At 47.6% G+C, this 14,847-nt stretch overlaps 4 protein-coding genes and 1 non-coding gene across 5 annotated transcripts; 3 read left to right on the top strand and 2 right to left on the bottom strand.

Moving 5' to 3' along the window:
* Window positions 1-1,634: 1,634 nt before the first annotated feature.
* On the top strand, window positions 1,635-4,617 carry GGI43DRAFT_315738 (tyrosinase family protein). The gene is made up of 8 exons (XM_083201765.1): window positions 1,635-2,244; window positions 2,321-2,397; window positions 2,457-2,539; window positions 2,622-2,669; window positions 2,744-3,109; window positions 3,164-3,318; window positions 3,376-3,961; window positions 4,028-4,617. The coding sequence occupies exons 1-8, from the start codon at window positions 2,087-2,089 to the stop codon at window positions 4,217-4,219; spliced, it is 1,665 nt and encodes a 554-aa protein (XP_083062820.1). The 5' UTR covers window positions 1,635-2,086; the 3' UTR covers window positions 4,220-4,617.
* Window positions 4,618-4,908: 291 nt separating this feature from the next.
* Window positions 4,909-5,002, bottom strand: GGI43DRAFT_t76. Its single transcript has one exon. It is a non-coding gene; the product is annotated as a tRNA-Phe (tRNA).
* A 1,952-nt stretch (window positions 5,003-6,954) lies between these two features.
* Window positions 6,955-9,292, top strand: GGI43DRAFT_400031 (peptidase S8/S53 domain-containing protein). Its single transcript, XM_083205411.1, has 4 exons — window positions 6,955-8,434; window positions 8,489-8,727; window positions 8,787-9,027; window positions 9,087-9,292. Exons 1-4 carry the CDS (start codon window positions 7,196-7,198, stop codon window positions 9,195-9,197), a joined length of 1,830 nt encoding a protein of 609 aa, XP_083062819.1. The 5' UTR covers window positions 6,955-7,195; the 3' UTR covers window positions 9,198-9,292.
* Window positions 9,293-10,416: 1,124 nt separating this feature from the next.
* On the top strand, window positions 10,417-12,082 carry GGI43DRAFT_400028 (uncharacterized protein). Its single transcript, XM_083205410.1, has 4 exons — window positions 10,417-10,973; window positions 11,027-11,433; window positions 11,499-11,895; window positions 12,060-12,082. Exons 1-3 carry the CDS (start codon window positions 10,934-10,936, stop codon window positions 11,838-11,840), a joined length of 789 nt encoding a protein of 262 aa, XP_083062818.1. The 5' UTR covers window positions 10,417-10,933; the 3' UTR covers window positions 11,841-11,895; window positions 12,060-12,082.
* Window positions 12,083-12,427: 345 nt separating this feature from the next.
* Window positions 12,428-14,027, bottom strand: GGI43DRAFT_432868 (uncharacterized protein; the record flags this gene model as incomplete). The annotated part of the gene is made up of 4 exons (XM_083209658.1): window positions 12,428-13,131; window positions 13,229-13,327; window positions 13,374-13,654; window positions 13,685-14,027. Coding segments are annotated over 4 exons (1,427 nt in total), but the record flags the coding sequence as incomplete, so codon positions are not given.
* Between the last annotated feature and the right edge of the window lie 820 nt (window positions 14,028-14,847).

The following is a 14,847-nucleotide window of genomic DNA, read 5'->3' as shown; positions in this document are numbered from 1 at the left end:
TACTGTTATGGAGCAATGTGTTAGCAGTGCTAATAGTCGCATCGCTACAGTACCAGAGCAATTGATATCCCCAGTGAGACACAAGCCAGAGTCCAAGCCGAGGCCACGCATCGAATGGCTGGTTTGCGGCAGCTGAGATCCCCGGGAGTACAAACAAACACACACGCGCGCCCGGTCCATTTTTCGCATGGATGGACAGACGGTGAGGCGGAGAGCGCTCGAGGCCATTGGCAGCCAGCGCCGTGCGACTGCGAGCGTTGACGTTGTGGCACGCGGATTGAGCCACGAGATGGCGTCAAGGGCAATGCCTGCTGCCATGTTGTCGCTAGTGGCGCAATGGCTTGCGATGGCGCGCTCTCACGGCATACACCTGCATATACACGGCGGCTCGCCTGGTCTTCCTTCTCATGCAGCATTACGAGCATTGATTCTCAGGCGACAGACCACTTCGCTGGGGAATATTGCTGCTATAAGCATAGCTCCACAAGGTGGGCAATACAAGCTTTGGTCGGAGATAAACTTGAAAAAAAACTTAATGACAATGCACCTGTCTTGCCAAAAAGGCTATCGCCAACCCTGGCCTGTCAGCAGTTTGTCGGCACTCGGCGCCATCTCAAAGAGAAGGAGGAACAAAGGGAAATGAAAATTAAGAAGAAAAATATTGCTACTCCTCCCTTTGCTGCTCATGGCTTGGCCATAAGCCGATGCTTCCGTAGAGAGCAAGAACAACAACAACAAGAGGCGAAAAAAGAGGAGACGATCGTCAAAATAGTACGCAGGGAACAAACGTCATGCTACGTCTCCCAGCCAGCAACGGCGCCTACCGTCTGTCTTGTACAGGCATGGCATCGTAAGCCGCCAGCGCAAATACAGTCGGCGCTTCGCCGGCGAGCATGTCTCAGACCAGCGCACCGCTCATCGCGCTCGTCGCTCTCGCTCGATCTTCGCGCGAGAGCCCAAGGAATAATGGACCCATCCCCGCACGCCTCTCAGCATCCTGAAATCTCCTCGAGGCCTGTCGAATCTCCAGTCATGGCATGGGGCGTTTCGACACCACTGGTCCCGGTCCTGACGCTAGGGCTGAATGGAGTCTGGAGCCGACTGGTAGCCTCGTCGCCCAGCTGCCCTTTTGTGGGATTGGATATGCGTATCCCTAAGCGCCTCGTATCGTACCCAGCCTAGATATTTTTTATGCCAAACTGGTGCCAATCGGGTTTGGCCCCCGAGGCCGTGGCGTGGCGCTGCTTGGAAACGTCTCCACGAAGGAGGTCCATCCCTTTCGCTTTCCTCCCTTGCGGCGTCGTATTGATCAGGCACAACGGGGTAATTTTTCCACTAGCCTTACCGCGTGGGAAGAAGAACAGAAGAAGAAAAAAAAAAAAACAAACTAAACTAAACAAAGAGGCTAAAATCTGGTTCAGGGATGGATGTTGGCCACCCCCCTGAAAGGAAGCTAATATGATGAACGCATACTACCTCTAACAACATGGAGTGTAGGTAACGGCTCCTCTGATCTGCCCTCTGTTCGATTTCGTTTGCTTGCTTTGCTGCGGAGTTCCTGGTGCCCTGTATGCCGTACTAGCCAAGTAGCCCTAGGATTCGAGCGATCGTGTGTCTGTGTATACTTGAAAGGTATGTACTCGTGTGAGTGGGGTGGACGATGCGGCAACTAATCCCAAGAAGCTGCCAAAGCAAATAATACAAAATCTCGAGCCTTCTGCTGCTTTCCACCCCTAGCCGACCTGGAGATTCCCTACCATCCTCGTTTTCTTCCACCCCCTGTCACCTGGCATAATCCATTCTATTGGATTGGTATAGTGCTATCTATATCTATATCGCCTCTAGTTGTTTTGCCCTCGCCTACAGCAGGAAGAAGAACCGACCTGCCTGCATAGGGAAGGGAGCTCGCTTTCATTCCCTACTTCCTACAAGGGGCGATTACAGGAGACGCGCCTTTTAACCCGTCTCTCATCTAGGGCCTTTTATCCCCTTTGTGTCTTTGTCCTCTTTGCCCTCTTTACAGCTTTCTTTCGTTTTTCTTTTTCCCTTCTTCTCGACCACACACTCGTTTAAATCAAAGCGCATCATGATGTTGCAAGCTTCCGTCTCGGTGCTGGCCTTGGCCGCAGTTTCACTCGCACAGGGTACAGCGCACATCCCCGTCACTGGTGTTCCCGTCTCTTCTGGTTCTGCTGTGCCTCTGAGACAAAACATCAATGACTTGGCCAAGTCAGGACCGCAATGGTAAGAAACCAAAGAATGTTCCAGTCCCCATGAGGGGGAAGATAAGGACGTGGCACTCATAATAAGCATGTAATAGGGATCTCTACGTTCAGGCCATGTATAGCATGTCCAAGCTGGATTCCCATGACCCCTACAGCTTCTTCCAGATTGCTGGTAATTCTTTCCTTCTTTGAGATGGCATGACTCTCGGAGCCCTTAGTAACACTAGCCAGGCATTCACGGCGCACCGTACATCGAGTACAACAAAGCCGGAGCCCAAACTGGAGATGGATGGCTAGGATACTGTCCTCATGGTGTACGTTTTCAAAATGACGCCTTTCCACCAACTTAACCTACCGACGCTATTATCGAACTCTTCTGACATGTTTTTTTTTTAGGAGGACATCTTTCTCACCTGGCATCGCCCCTATGTTCTGCTTTTCGAGGTATGTTGCTTCAATGTGTCTCTCATCATCTTGCATCTGTTCTTAGGAATGTAAAAGCTGACTTTTTCACTTAGCAAGCATTGGTCTCTATTGCCAAGAACATCGCCAATGGATACCCTGCTGCGGTTCGCGCCAAGTATCAAGCAGCGGCGGCGAGCCTGCGAGCCCCCTACTGGGACTGGGCTGCCGATAGCACTGTGCCTGCATGCACCGTCCCCAACACCCTCAAGGTCAACGTGCCCAGCGGCAGTGGTACCAAGTCGGTCGATTACACCAACCCTCTTCGGACTTATTACTTCCCTCACATCTCCCTGACCGGCTCATATGGAGAGTTCGATGGAGGTGGCAATGACCACACAATCCGCTGCCCCTCGCCCCAGCAGAACTATCCTAACACGGCCAATTCCAACCTGCAGGCGCGCCCTTACAAGGGCTGGATTGTAAGCTGTCATCGTCGAGTTTTGCGTTGAAGTTTGTTGCTAACAAATGTATAGTATGACGTCCTGACCAACTCTCAAAACTTTGCCGATTTTGCTTCCACTAGCGGCCCTGGTATCAATGTCGAGCAGATTCACAATGCCATTCACTGGGATGGTGCTTGTGGCAACCAGTTCCTTGCTCCCGATTATTCTGGCTTCGACCCCTTGTTGTAAGTTTAACATGAGATGAAGTTAAAGGGATTTAGCATAAACTAACAATGGAACAGCTTCATGCACCACTCCAACGTCGACCGCATGTGGGCGTTCTGGGAGGCCATCATGCCTTCATCGCCCGTCTTCACCGAATCCTACAAGGGCCAGTCTCGATTCAACAGCAAAACGGGAGCCACCATCACTCCCAACTCTCCCCTGCAGCCCTTCTTCCAGGCAAACGGCCAGTTCCACACCTCCAACTCCGTCAAGAGCATCCAAGGCATGGGCTACTCCTACGCGGGCATCGAGTACTGGCAGAAGTCCCAGGCTCAGATCAAGTCGGGCGTCACTACCATCATCAACCAGCTGTACGGCCCCAAGAGCTCCTCGAAGCGAAACACTCGTGCTGCGGACCTTGTCCAGACTCGTTACTTTGCGCAGATCTCCGTCAACGTAACTGAGATTCAGACTCGCCCTGCCGAAATCAACGTCTATGTTGCTGGCCAAAAAGCTGGCAGCTTGATCGTCATGAAGCTTCCCGCTGAGGGCATGGTTCACGGTGGATTCACAGTCGATACCCCTATGAAGACCCTTCTGCACGGAGGTAACCGCAACGCTGTTAGCGCCTTCTCTTCTGATGTCGAGGTTGAGATTGTCACTGTAAGCTCCCCTTTCCGCATTTTTTGTATTATTGCAGGCATCGGTCTTATACTAACAAAATTTCAGCGATCTGGAGAAGTCATTCCCCTCGAGAGCGTTCCCAGCCTTGCCATCGATCTTGAGAGCGCCAACGTTACCATGCCGTCTGCCATCGATCAGCTCCCCAAGTATGGCTCTCGTTCAAAGCACCGTGCCCAGGCTGCCCAGAGGGGACAGCGAATCCAACCTCCTGTCATTCCTCCCCCTCCTTCTCAGTAAAGGGAGAGACGTGGCCGCCAAACCTTTTCCATCTTGTTGCAATATTATCTAGCCATATACATGCCAGAATGCTCACGTGGAAGGAGTAACTGAGCATTTGAATATATACTACGACTTTTCAACATGGACTTTTTGACCTGGTGGATGTGGGATAATATCTTTTCGCATTTTATAGGCTTTTATCCTCTGGTACTTGCCCAGGGGTTTGTTGATTGGGTTGATGATATGGTTTCTGTATATAGCACTTCATCCTTCATTACTATAGCTGCATGCGGACATATACATGATATGCATGCTCTTTACCAAGCGCACTTTAGCCCGTTCTTAAAGGGCGACCCTAAAGGCGGATTGGATACAAATTAACATAACGATAATTGAATATTGATAATTTATGACAAGTTTCTGACTCTGTGTGCACCTTGATAGATGTTGAGTTAAGATTACCAGCATGAGCGCCACGCACGTAATAAGCAAACCGGCGCTCTATTGGTTTGCGGTGGAATGAATGTATTCGAGTTTATCCAGAATGTGAATAAATCATGCTTAAGCTCTGGCTCATTAAATGAGTGCTGTGTTTCTTTTTCCATTCGAGGAACAAAATTCGTAGTTTGTAGATGCCAAAAAATTGTAGAAGAAAACGTCTTAAGAAATATGAAAATGAAAATAAGAATGCAAAAAAGAAAAAACTATGCGGCCTGTGTGGATCGAACACACGACCTTCAGATATCAATTGAATGACTGAATGACTTCAGTCTGACGCTCTCCCAGCTGAGCTAAGGCCGCAAGTTGAATAGCGCAGTCTATTCAAAGGTTATATGCCGCAGTGACTTTGCGCGTAAATTGGTCAAGACCACCATGTAGAGTTCGCGACAAGACGCGTTCATCACTTAGACTGTGGCGATTGTGTAAATTGGGTTGCAAAATACCTCTAAGCGTTTAGTGAAGTGAATTGCGCTTTATGCTTATTCTACCTTAATTAACTAATCCCGATATCCCAATCCTGATGACTCCGTTATTTCCATTGCCTAATACCCAGAACTGCAAACGCCCTAATTCATCGTACGACATGCGATAGTATAGTCTAATTAGAGGATTCCCCATAGCCGATCAATTCAATATCCACAAACTACTAAGATTTTAGTTCCAATGCTTCTTTAGCCCATACGCTGTCATACTACTTCTGCTCTGTTTCAATGCGGGTTTAATGATCGGATGTTTCCTAAATGGACGGCTATGTCCATCTCTGAGACGATGTAACCAATTGCGGCTATCTAACTTATCCACTGATTCCGTATTAAAGGACATTGACCGGATAGCACCAAAAAGGGAACCGGATTTACTAGTCAAAAGAAGTAGAGCCCGTCTCGAAAAGCGGGAGATCGAGAGTTACGTGAAGGCCATAAGTTCCAATAACGCCTTTTTTATTCTACTTACGAAGTATGGTCGCGTTTACGTACATCTTACCGCATATATAAGTGATTAAGGATTCTACAATCGGGATAGAAAATCCGCGGCGTGACTCAGCTCTGGCCCGAGGCCAGTCTCATAAAGGATTGGAAGACTAAAGTATAGTAGCAGTGGCAATGCGGCTATATCATGCACAAAAGTACCATCCCGTTATTGGCGCATGGCGGTCGAAGACTAATGCAGGAAAATCAGGAACAAATATTCCGATTAATTTCTCTTAGCATAATGATACAAATACAGTATAAATAAATAAAAAATAGTATAGAATAGAATACAGTAAAAAAGATTCTGCGATTTGTCAAAAGATCAAGCTTTTTACCTTGCGGTGTGGGGTAGGATTCAGTCAACTAATTTAACAATACCAACATACCGAGGTGTAACAAGTGTAACAAGCACCAACCTTATCATTGGAACTTTTTTTCCTCATTCCGTATGCCATTAATAAGAGATTTACTAACTGGTATACGAGCACTGTGCACTTTTGCTAGCGATATAGTTGAACTTTTGCGACTGCGGTTGGCGGAATCCAAAATGCCCCTGTGCTAAACTAGTTGCGGGTTGGTCTTTTGCAAAAAGCTGGGGCGCCGATATTTGTGCTCTATCCGGCAAATCCGTCTGATATTCTACGGAGCAGCTGAACTGATCGGTGGAGAGTGCTACGTTGAGCTGTCACCCTTGTAAAGCGGGTGTTGACCGAGGGGGAGAGAGATAAGCTATTTAGGGTTAAATGTAGTTGTATGGAGCGTGAATACTCGCACCACACCGCCAATTCTATATAGATGCTATATATATGTATGACGTTGAGCATTCGAATAAGCATTGAGCTTGAAAGAAGTGTTCAGCTATTCATGGGACATGGTTATTGTTCTAGGGTTTCGTTTATTGACTGGTATGTCTGTCAGACTCAATTGCCAGCCACTTCGGTCACTGTACCCGTGGTGACATCTACGCCTATCTGTAGCGGATAAAATCCAACCCAATTGTGCCGTTTATTGAACGGCATCGGGTGTTTATACCATTCCATCTGGCACTTTTTACGAAAACCCCTGGATGAATCCCAAAAGTGCTGCTCCGCACTGCCTCTTTTCGCATCGTGGATCGGAACCCCGGCACTGCTTGACAGGCCCCGAGCCACTAACATCCGACTAGCATGGATTGTAGCTCTGCTCGACCTTCCTATTGGGGAGCAAGATGGACAGAACTTCTGTTCAGCCCGCGGGGGACGGTAATCGTAATCTTGCATCGTTGCCAAGTACTGATATTTCCTAGCGCAACGGCGGATCGCTGCCTGGCTGTACAAACAGGGCAGTAGTTAGCCTTACTATTACACCATCAGGTGGAGAGATCACCTTTGGGGTCTTGAAATAGTATGTAGTATTCTACAGTATCTATCTTTGGATAATACGACAAGGTCAGGGGTTTACATTGTATAAAAGGGCCTGAGAAGCCCCGGATGTGAATTGATCCCTTCTCGCCTTGCTCCAGTGTCCATCAGTTATCTCGCTCACAATGGCTAAATTGACAGCTCTTGCCGGTCTTCTGACCCTTGCCAGCGTGCATGCAAATGCCGCCGTCCTTTTGGACAGCCTCCAGAAGGTGCCTCAGGGATGGCAGGCTGCTTCAGCTCCGGCCCCTTCATCCAAGATTACTCTCCAAGTTGCTCTGACACAGCAGAACATTGATCAATTGGAATCAAAGCTCGCTGCTGTCTCAACTCCCAACTCCAGCAACTATGGAAAATACTTGGATGTCGATGAGATTAACCAGATCTTCGCTCCCAGCCAAGCCACTACCACAGCTGTTGAGTCCTGGCTCAAGTCTTACGGCGTGAGCTACAAGGTGCAGGGCAGCAGCATCTGGTTCCAGACGGATGTTTCCACGGCAAACAAGATGCTCAGCACCAACTTCCACACTTACACTGACTCCACTGGTACCAAGAAAGTCCGAACTCTCCAGTACTCAGTTCCAGAGAACCTTGCCAGCCACATCGATCTCATTTCACCCACAACCTACTTTGGCACATCCAAGGCTATGCGAGCTTTGAAGGCCAAGAACTCGGCTTCGGCCGTCTCAGAATTGGCTGCCCGCCAAGAGCCTTCAAGCTGCAAGGGAACCATTGTTTACGAGAACCTAACTTTCAACGTCTTCCAGCCTGACTGTCTCAGGACCGAGTACAGCGTCGACGGATACACTCCCTCAGCCAAATCCGGTAGCAGGATTGGCTTTGGCTCTTTCCTGAACGAGAGCGCCAGCGTTTCAGATCTCGCTCTTTTCGAGAAGCACTTTGGCTTCCCTAGCCAGAGCTTCTCCGTCGAGCTGATCAATGGCGGAACAAACCCCCAGCCACCAACAGACGCAAACGACGGCGAGGCCAACTTGGACGTCCAGAACATTGTGTCATTCGTGCACCCTCTGCCCATTACTGAGTATATTACCGGAGGAGGCGCCCCATACTTCCCAGACCCCGTTGAGCCGGCTGGAACTCCTGATGAGAACGAGCCTTACCTCGAGTACTACGAGTATCTGCTCTCCAAGTCAAACAAGGAGCTCCCACAAGTCATTACCAACTCCTATGGTGATGAGGAGCAAACCGTGCCAGAGGCATATGCCGTCCGAGTGTGCAACCTCATCGGATTGATGGGTCTTCGTGGTATTTCCATTCTCGAGTCATCTGGTGACGAGGGTGTTGGTGCCTCTTGTCTCGCTACCAACAGCACCACCACTCCTCAGTTCAACCCCATCTTCCCGGTATGTTCTAGACTACAATGTCTTCCAAGCAATCACTAATAAAGCTTCTTTTAGGCCACATGCCCTTATGTCACCAGTGTTGGTGGAACCGTCAGCTTCAACCCCGAGGTTGCCTGGGACGGCTCATCTGGAGGCTTCAGCTACTACTTCTCAAGACCCTGGTACCAGGAGGAAGCAGTTGGCACATACCTTAACGAGTATGTCAGCCAGGAAACTATTGACTACTATAAGTCTTATGTCGACTTCTCCGGACGTGGTTTCCCTGATGTTGCAGCCCACAGCGTCAGCCCTGAGTAAGTTTATCTCATCTTATCTATCTAAAGTCTTTAACGGTCACTAACTGTTTTAAAAGTTACCCTGTGTTCCAAGGCGGCCAACTTGGTCCCAGCGGTGGTACTTCTGCGGCCTCACCCATCGTCGCTAGTGTTATTGCCCTTTTGAACGATGCCCGTCTCCGTGAAGGCAAGCCTGCTCTCGGATTCTTGAACCCTCTGATTTACGGATATGCCTACAAGGGCTTTACCGACATTACCAGTGGCTCATCTGTCGGTTGCAACGGCAACAACACTCAGTCCGGAGGCCCTCTCGCTGGTGTAAGTATACCCTTTCTGCATCAAACCTCTTTGTTGGTATCAAAGCTAATTCTGTCTAGGCGGGTAATATTCCAGGAGCATCCTGGAACGCTACCAAGGGCTGGGATCCTACCACTGGATTCGGTGTCCCCAACTTCAAGAAGCTGCTCCAGCTTGTTAAATACATTTAGATATCCATTGTAATATATGATGACTGGGCATGGTAAATAACTACTACTAATTATATAAATATATATACAGTAAATTTATATATAGAGTTACCGCACATGAGCCGCGTATTAGTGACTAGTATTGAGAAAGCTAGATGAGATATGAGATGCTAGCTCTAAACCAAATCTGAGAGATACCCAACGTCTATGGCGCCTGAGATAGAAGCAGGCTAAGTCTGTAGAATATCCAGATGTATTCCTTTAATATAATGTTAAATTAAAACATCAAAAAGTATATAGTCAGTAATTACGGAAGACGTGGCAGTGTTCTGGTAGGGCTTAGTAGATCGATCGCCAAGAGCGCCGAGAAAGGGCCTAGTCCAATATCAGCATCGACCAATGTTGGATCCATTACCATGCCAAGCGATTAAAGCTATCGATGTTGTAGATGACATGGTGGATCCAGTCTCGAGGAAAACTCTGAAGAGCCAAAACGGCGGGGATAAGTCTGATGTTCTCCAGGTATGCCATCCAAATCGGGCTATAGTAGAGTGGACACTAGCCAGGCTTGCGTTGCAGCTGTGGCTGCGACTGGGGTGCGATTTATGAGATGTATGATACGACTACAGCTGTTGTTTACTCTTATCCCAGCCAGCCGCTAACATGACAGGGAGCCGGCCGCTACATAGCACAGATGGTAGAACTGGGCCTAGGGAAGCAATATTTCACTGGCCTCAGCTCCACTGGACAGAGCGCAATTGATGCTGACAAACAACGTAGTGGACAGACGGAATACAACGTCAAGAGCGTCGGATCAAACGACTTCTGTTGCTTCTTTCTCTTTCAGCAAGGGCAGACTAGTTAGCTACTTAAAGCGACGATATATGAGAATATTGCAAAGCAAACGTGGGCGGGTACCCCCACGCACGGCTCACTCTCTTGTATCGGGCTTCACATAATTGAAAAGAAACTTAACGCAGGGGAAGGTTGTGTTGTCTAGACTGAACGGTTCCCCTCGCCTCTCTCCCAGTATGAATGTTGCGAATACTGAATTCCGAGGGTGGCTTTACGTTTGAATTATTTACTACAAGGCGTACCTGAGTAAACTGGGCATTACACAATATATATATATCGAGCTGTAACTCGTCAGAAAATTGATTGTATAACCAACCTTCTCTCTCCTTCTGCTTTTAGGGTAGAGGACAGGTCATATATCTCTTTTGGGCTATATGGCGACAGTGGCAACACTCGCCGTTAAGAGCGCTAATCTTACTGGCTGTGTCTTCTAGAGGTTCCATTAATCTACTTTCCAACTTGACTTGATCCAGTCGAATTGCGTCACAGCCCAGCGTCTTCGGCCTTGGAAACAGTGGAGCGGCACTTCGGAATCGCGAGAGAGCGAATGTCACTTAGCTTGGACCCCGAAAGTGCAAGTAAAAGAGCCATTATTAGTAGCTAGTTTGTGCGAACGGGACTAAGAGACAAGGGGGCCATGTCTCGATGCCCGGACTTGACAACGTCGCGGCCGAGCGAGAGAACGAGCCGCATGATCCGCCGCTGGATAGTTTTCGCGATGCTGTTTGCGCAAAAGAATTTTGTGGGGATGAATGGATCCAAAAAATGTTATATATCATCGAGCATCTCTTCTTTCACCTCATCTTGATTCAGAAAAATCAAAACAGACAGCATCACTCAACTACCAAAAGCCCACTTAATAACATAATATCTATCCCCTTCGTTAACACAACTACATCAGCATGGCTGTCTCTAAGTCTTTGGCTGGCAAGGTTGCCCTCAGTAAGTCCAGCTCTATCAGGCTACTTAGTTAATGTACTACTAACCCATGCAAGTTACTGGATCTAGCCGTGGTATTGGTGCTGCCATTGCTCTGCACCTTGCCGAGCACGGTGCCAATGTCGTTATCAATTATGTTTCGTCCGCTGAAGCAGCTGAGGCGGTCGCTGAAAAGGCACGCAGCTTTGGCGTCAAGGCCATCACTATCAAGGCTGATGTCTCCAAGGGACCTGAAATCATTGCCATGTTCCAGACTGCAAAGGCTGAATTTGGAAGCCTCGATATTGTCATGAGCAACTCTGGAATCGAGCATTTTGGAAAGTTAGAGGAAGTTACGGAAGAAGAAATCGATAGAATCTTCAGTGTCAACGTCAAGGCGCAGTTTATTGTGGCCCAGCAGGCTCACAAGTACTTGGCAGACTCTGGTAGGCTGATCCTAATCTCATCCATCTCTGCTGTCATGGTACGTATACACCACACATACATCCCCATCCCTCAATAAGGGCTCTTTCGACTAATGGTACAAAGGGAATTCCCAATCATGCTCTCTATTCCGCCTCCAAGGCCGCAATCCAAGGCATGGTCAAATGCCTGGCTTGGGATTTCGGCAAGCGTAACATCACTGTCAACTGCATTGCCCCTGGCGGAGTAAAGACGGATATGTATGCTGAGGCTGCAGCCAAGTATTTGCCTGGAGGCGACAAGATGACCATCGAGGAGATAGACGATAAGATTTCTGTATGGAGCCCACTGGGCCGACCAGGCTTTCCTGCTGATATTGCTGGCGTGGTTGCTCTATTGGCCAGTCCTGAGGCGCAGTGGATCACTGGTCAAACTATTCACGCCAGCGGCGGTGCCCACATGGTATAGATAACATTAATTCCCTATAGAATTGGTTATAAAAATATGACCCTTATTACAGACAGTAGTTACGTATTATTCACATCGCCTCTTGGACTGAACTCGTGTCGGCGTGACCCACTTCCATCTCACCTATCTTCTTCCCCATAATATGCTCCAAAATCTATATCAGGCTCCAATTACATACAAAACAACACAAGAGCCAAATATTGAGATTATAGAATAGCCAAAAAAAAAAAAAAAAAGAAAAACAAAAACAAAAAGAAATACATACAACAGCCGGTGTTCGCTGATGGTCACCCACTCAACTACTAATCTGCCGGTTAGTGGCTTGTCTATGGGGGAGCAGACGGGACCCCGAATTCTCCACTACCTATGGTCGTATGTGCTGAATGGAAGCTTTACTCACTTTATAACGTACAGTTGTAGTTGTGTTAAGCAGAAACATTTATTTCCTATAGTAACCGGAGTAATACATACAACTTCTCAACAAGGATCCTGTCCCCATAAGTTGTTAGTACCAATTATAACAACAGGTTCAATTTTGTTTCTAATTAAATTTTCTCTAATTAATCAGACATTATTATAATCATTCCTTATAACTTTCCAAAGGTGTACACTTGTTCATTCCGAATCTGTCGTAGCGAAACATGTCGGATGACCGCCTCCGGAAGCTGTAGGAGGAGCATTGCATCGCCGTGACATTGTACCTGATCACCGCTGATACTTTCGTAAATCACTTTCATTCCATATTGTGAGGACTCAGATGCCAAAGATTGCCAAGCTTGAATGACGGAAGACTGTAAAAGAAACTCCCAGGTACCCCTCCAAGTAATGGTAGAAGTCTGACCTTGTTCTGTGGCAGGCTCATACTTGAAGAGCGCGGCAAGGTTCTTTCGTCCATTCCATATTTGCAATGTTTCGAGCTTTGGCATAAAAGCGGCTGCTCTTGCTGCTGCTCTTGCTGCTGCTCTGAGCATATTTGCACCTCGAATTTTATCTTGATCGGGCGCCAACAGCTGTGAAGTAAGGAAGAGATGTCTCAGATTGGGCCACCTTTTTGGAGGCTGACCTTCGTCCAAGACAAAGAAAGCTTCTGCGTCCACCATAAATGATGCTGAAAGAGATTCATAATTGGTACTGACTTCAGAGAGGATTCGACTAAGAGTAGGATTTGGTGGACGAATGCGTGCGCAATCCATCTCCAAGTAAGCGTTCACGTAGAGCTGGTTAAAATTCTCGAAAACGGTAAATTTATTTAGCTTTCGAATACCGGGGGACTCAAGGAAAGTAAGATAACCTATAGAAAGAAAGACAACGTATTAGTGGAATTGTACTTACAAGATGGTAAAGTAATTTATTGTTGAGAAGTACGCCTGGGGGAAATGCTGTCTCACCTTGGCCTGTAGCGTCCTGGAGCATGTTATCCCACTCCCTCCACGGTTCAAAGTGTAGCTCACACAATCTCGGAAATCGGGCGAGCATTTCAGCAAGCGCTTCAGGTTCCCAGCGCCGGCGGGTTTGTTGACGTAAAAAGCAGACGCATGATAGCCGGTACCATTGGTAACTCTCTCCACCATTCAAGAGGGTCCTCGAATTCGCCAGACGGATCGTTCAAGATTCGGGTAAAGACGTTTTGGACAGCAGCCTGAGCCTTGATAACGTCCCAACTAGTAGTGTCCCATCGATGTCGTGCATCATCAACTTCGCATGGAACTGCTCGATTGAGCCGTGAAACATGGGAATAGCCCTGATTCGATGAAGCATCATCTTCATCATCATCTGGTTCAAATGTGAGATACTTGAACCAGTGCTCTGGATCACTGGTTGATTAGACGCTAATATCGAGTGACAAAGAGCTGCTACGGTCCCAGGTGCTAAGGACTAAGAAGAGAGATTGAATGGCTGTCTTGATTAGAAGGTCGTCTGCGGCACTGTTGAACATTGGAACGTCATCATTGTCACCGTCAGGAGAACAGGTATCGCAATCGTAGCGTTCTAATTCCAAGCAAAGCCACAGATACCTTACACGAGATCGATTACGACGAGTCATGTCATCAAGCTCGGGAATGCGTGACGGTGTGATTTTTATCCGCTTAAATATCTGTGGCTCGATTACTGCCTGCCACTCTCGCGACACGGCAGCAAAGCGCGCCAGCTCGCGGCCATCTTTCACCAGAGCTTCAAGTATCATGCGCCTGATCTCTGTAGGCAAGTAGGGCAAGGAAATTGTTTCGAATATGATATCGGAGATAGGAGAAGGAGGTTGTAATAAAATTGAGATTGGTGTTACAACTCTGTGTTCTGGCGATGATATATATCCAGTGGCCGGGCTAATCTAAGTAGGTTACGAAAAGTGGAAACTGCATCTTGAACCTTATTGTTGTTGAGCGATCCAGGCGATCTGGCTTGGTTGACCTTGATTTGGCCAACCTAGCTGAACCTTGTAGCTTTTGGATAGGTTCATGTATCCTTATCCATCCAGCCGTTTAACCAGGGGCTAGATAAAGGGGGCATCCCAAATACATACATACATATATATATAAGAATGGACTGTCGCCCTATCTCCAAACATTGCCACTTTCCTAATTGTCTCTACAGTACTGCTGCTCTTTTATAAAAACAATGCCCTTGATTATTCTGGCAGATGCTGCTGATGATAGTGCCGAACTGGACGCTCAGGCCATCGACGTCGTTTGCCATACAAACAACACATTCTCGATCCCGTCGCATGGGCTTGCTACCTACTCGCCGATAACGTCTACAATGTCCTCCAGAACCTCGTACTCGAAGTTGGGCTTTCCAGTGTCACATTACTGAGAAAGATTGAGTGAAGTACGGAATACATGTATACGCCTACCTACTTGGAAAAGGTTAAAACCCATATATCGATAAGGTAGTGGTAGTTTTTAACGAATCTATACTTTTTGTATTTGCACCCAATTGACAACAGTTTCCTAGGCAATCGCCTTTGATTCATTTTGCACTCTCAGATCTACTGTTCTACACTCAGCAC

This window comes from Trichoderma evansii (assembly GCF_050947405.1).
Source record: "Trichoderma evansii strain SZMC 28006 chromosome Unknown GGI43scaffold_5, whole genome shotgun sequence".
Taxonomy (NCBI): domain Eukaryota; kingdom Fungi; phylum Ascomycota; class Sordariomycetes; order Hypocreales; family Hypocreaceae; genus Trichoderma; species Trichoderma evansii.
This window is presented reverse-complemented; position numbering and strand designations above follow the sequence as displayed.

Excerpts from the sequence above, each read along its gene's own strand:
- GGI43DRAFT_315738 (XM_083201765.1), top strand. The coding sequence starts at position 2,087 with ATGATGTTGCAAGCTTCCGTCTCGGTGCTGGCCTTGGCCGCAGTTTCA. Across the intron at positions 2,540-2,621 it reads TAGGATACTGTCCTCATGGT|GAGGACATCTTTCTCACCTG; the intron begins GTACGTTTTCAA and ends TTTTTTTTTTAG. Across the intron at positions 3,319-3,375 it reads TCTGGCTTCGACCCCTTGTT|CTTCATGCACCACTCCAACG; the intron begins GTAAGTTTAACA and ends ACAATGGAACAG.
- GGI43DRAFT_400031 (XM_083205411.1), top strand. The coding sequence starts at position 7,196 with ATGGCTAAATTGACAGCTCTTGCCGGTCTTCTGACCCTTGCCAGCGTG. Across the intron at positions 8,728-8,786 it reads GCCCACAGCGTCAGCCCTGA|TTACCCTGTGTTCCAAGGCG; the intron begins GTAAGTTTATCT and ends CTGTTTTAAAAG. Across the intron at positions 9,028-9,086 it reads CCGGAGGCCCTCTCGCTGGT|GCGGGTAATATTCCAGGAGC; the intron begins GTAAGTATACCC and ends AATTCTGTCTAG.
- GGI43DRAFT_400028 (XM_083205410.1), top strand. The coding sequence starts at position 10,934 with ATGGCTGTCTCTAAGTCTTTGGCTGGCAAGGTTGCCCTCA. Across the intron at positions 10,974-11,026 it reads GGCTGGCAAGGTTGCCCTCA|TTACTGGATCTAGCCGTGGT; the intron begins GTAAGTCCAGCT and ends AACCCATGCAAG. Across the intron at positions 11,434-11,498 it reads CATCCATCTCTGCTGTCATG|GGAATTCCCAATCATGCTCT; the intron begins GTACGTATACAC and ends AATGGTACAAAG.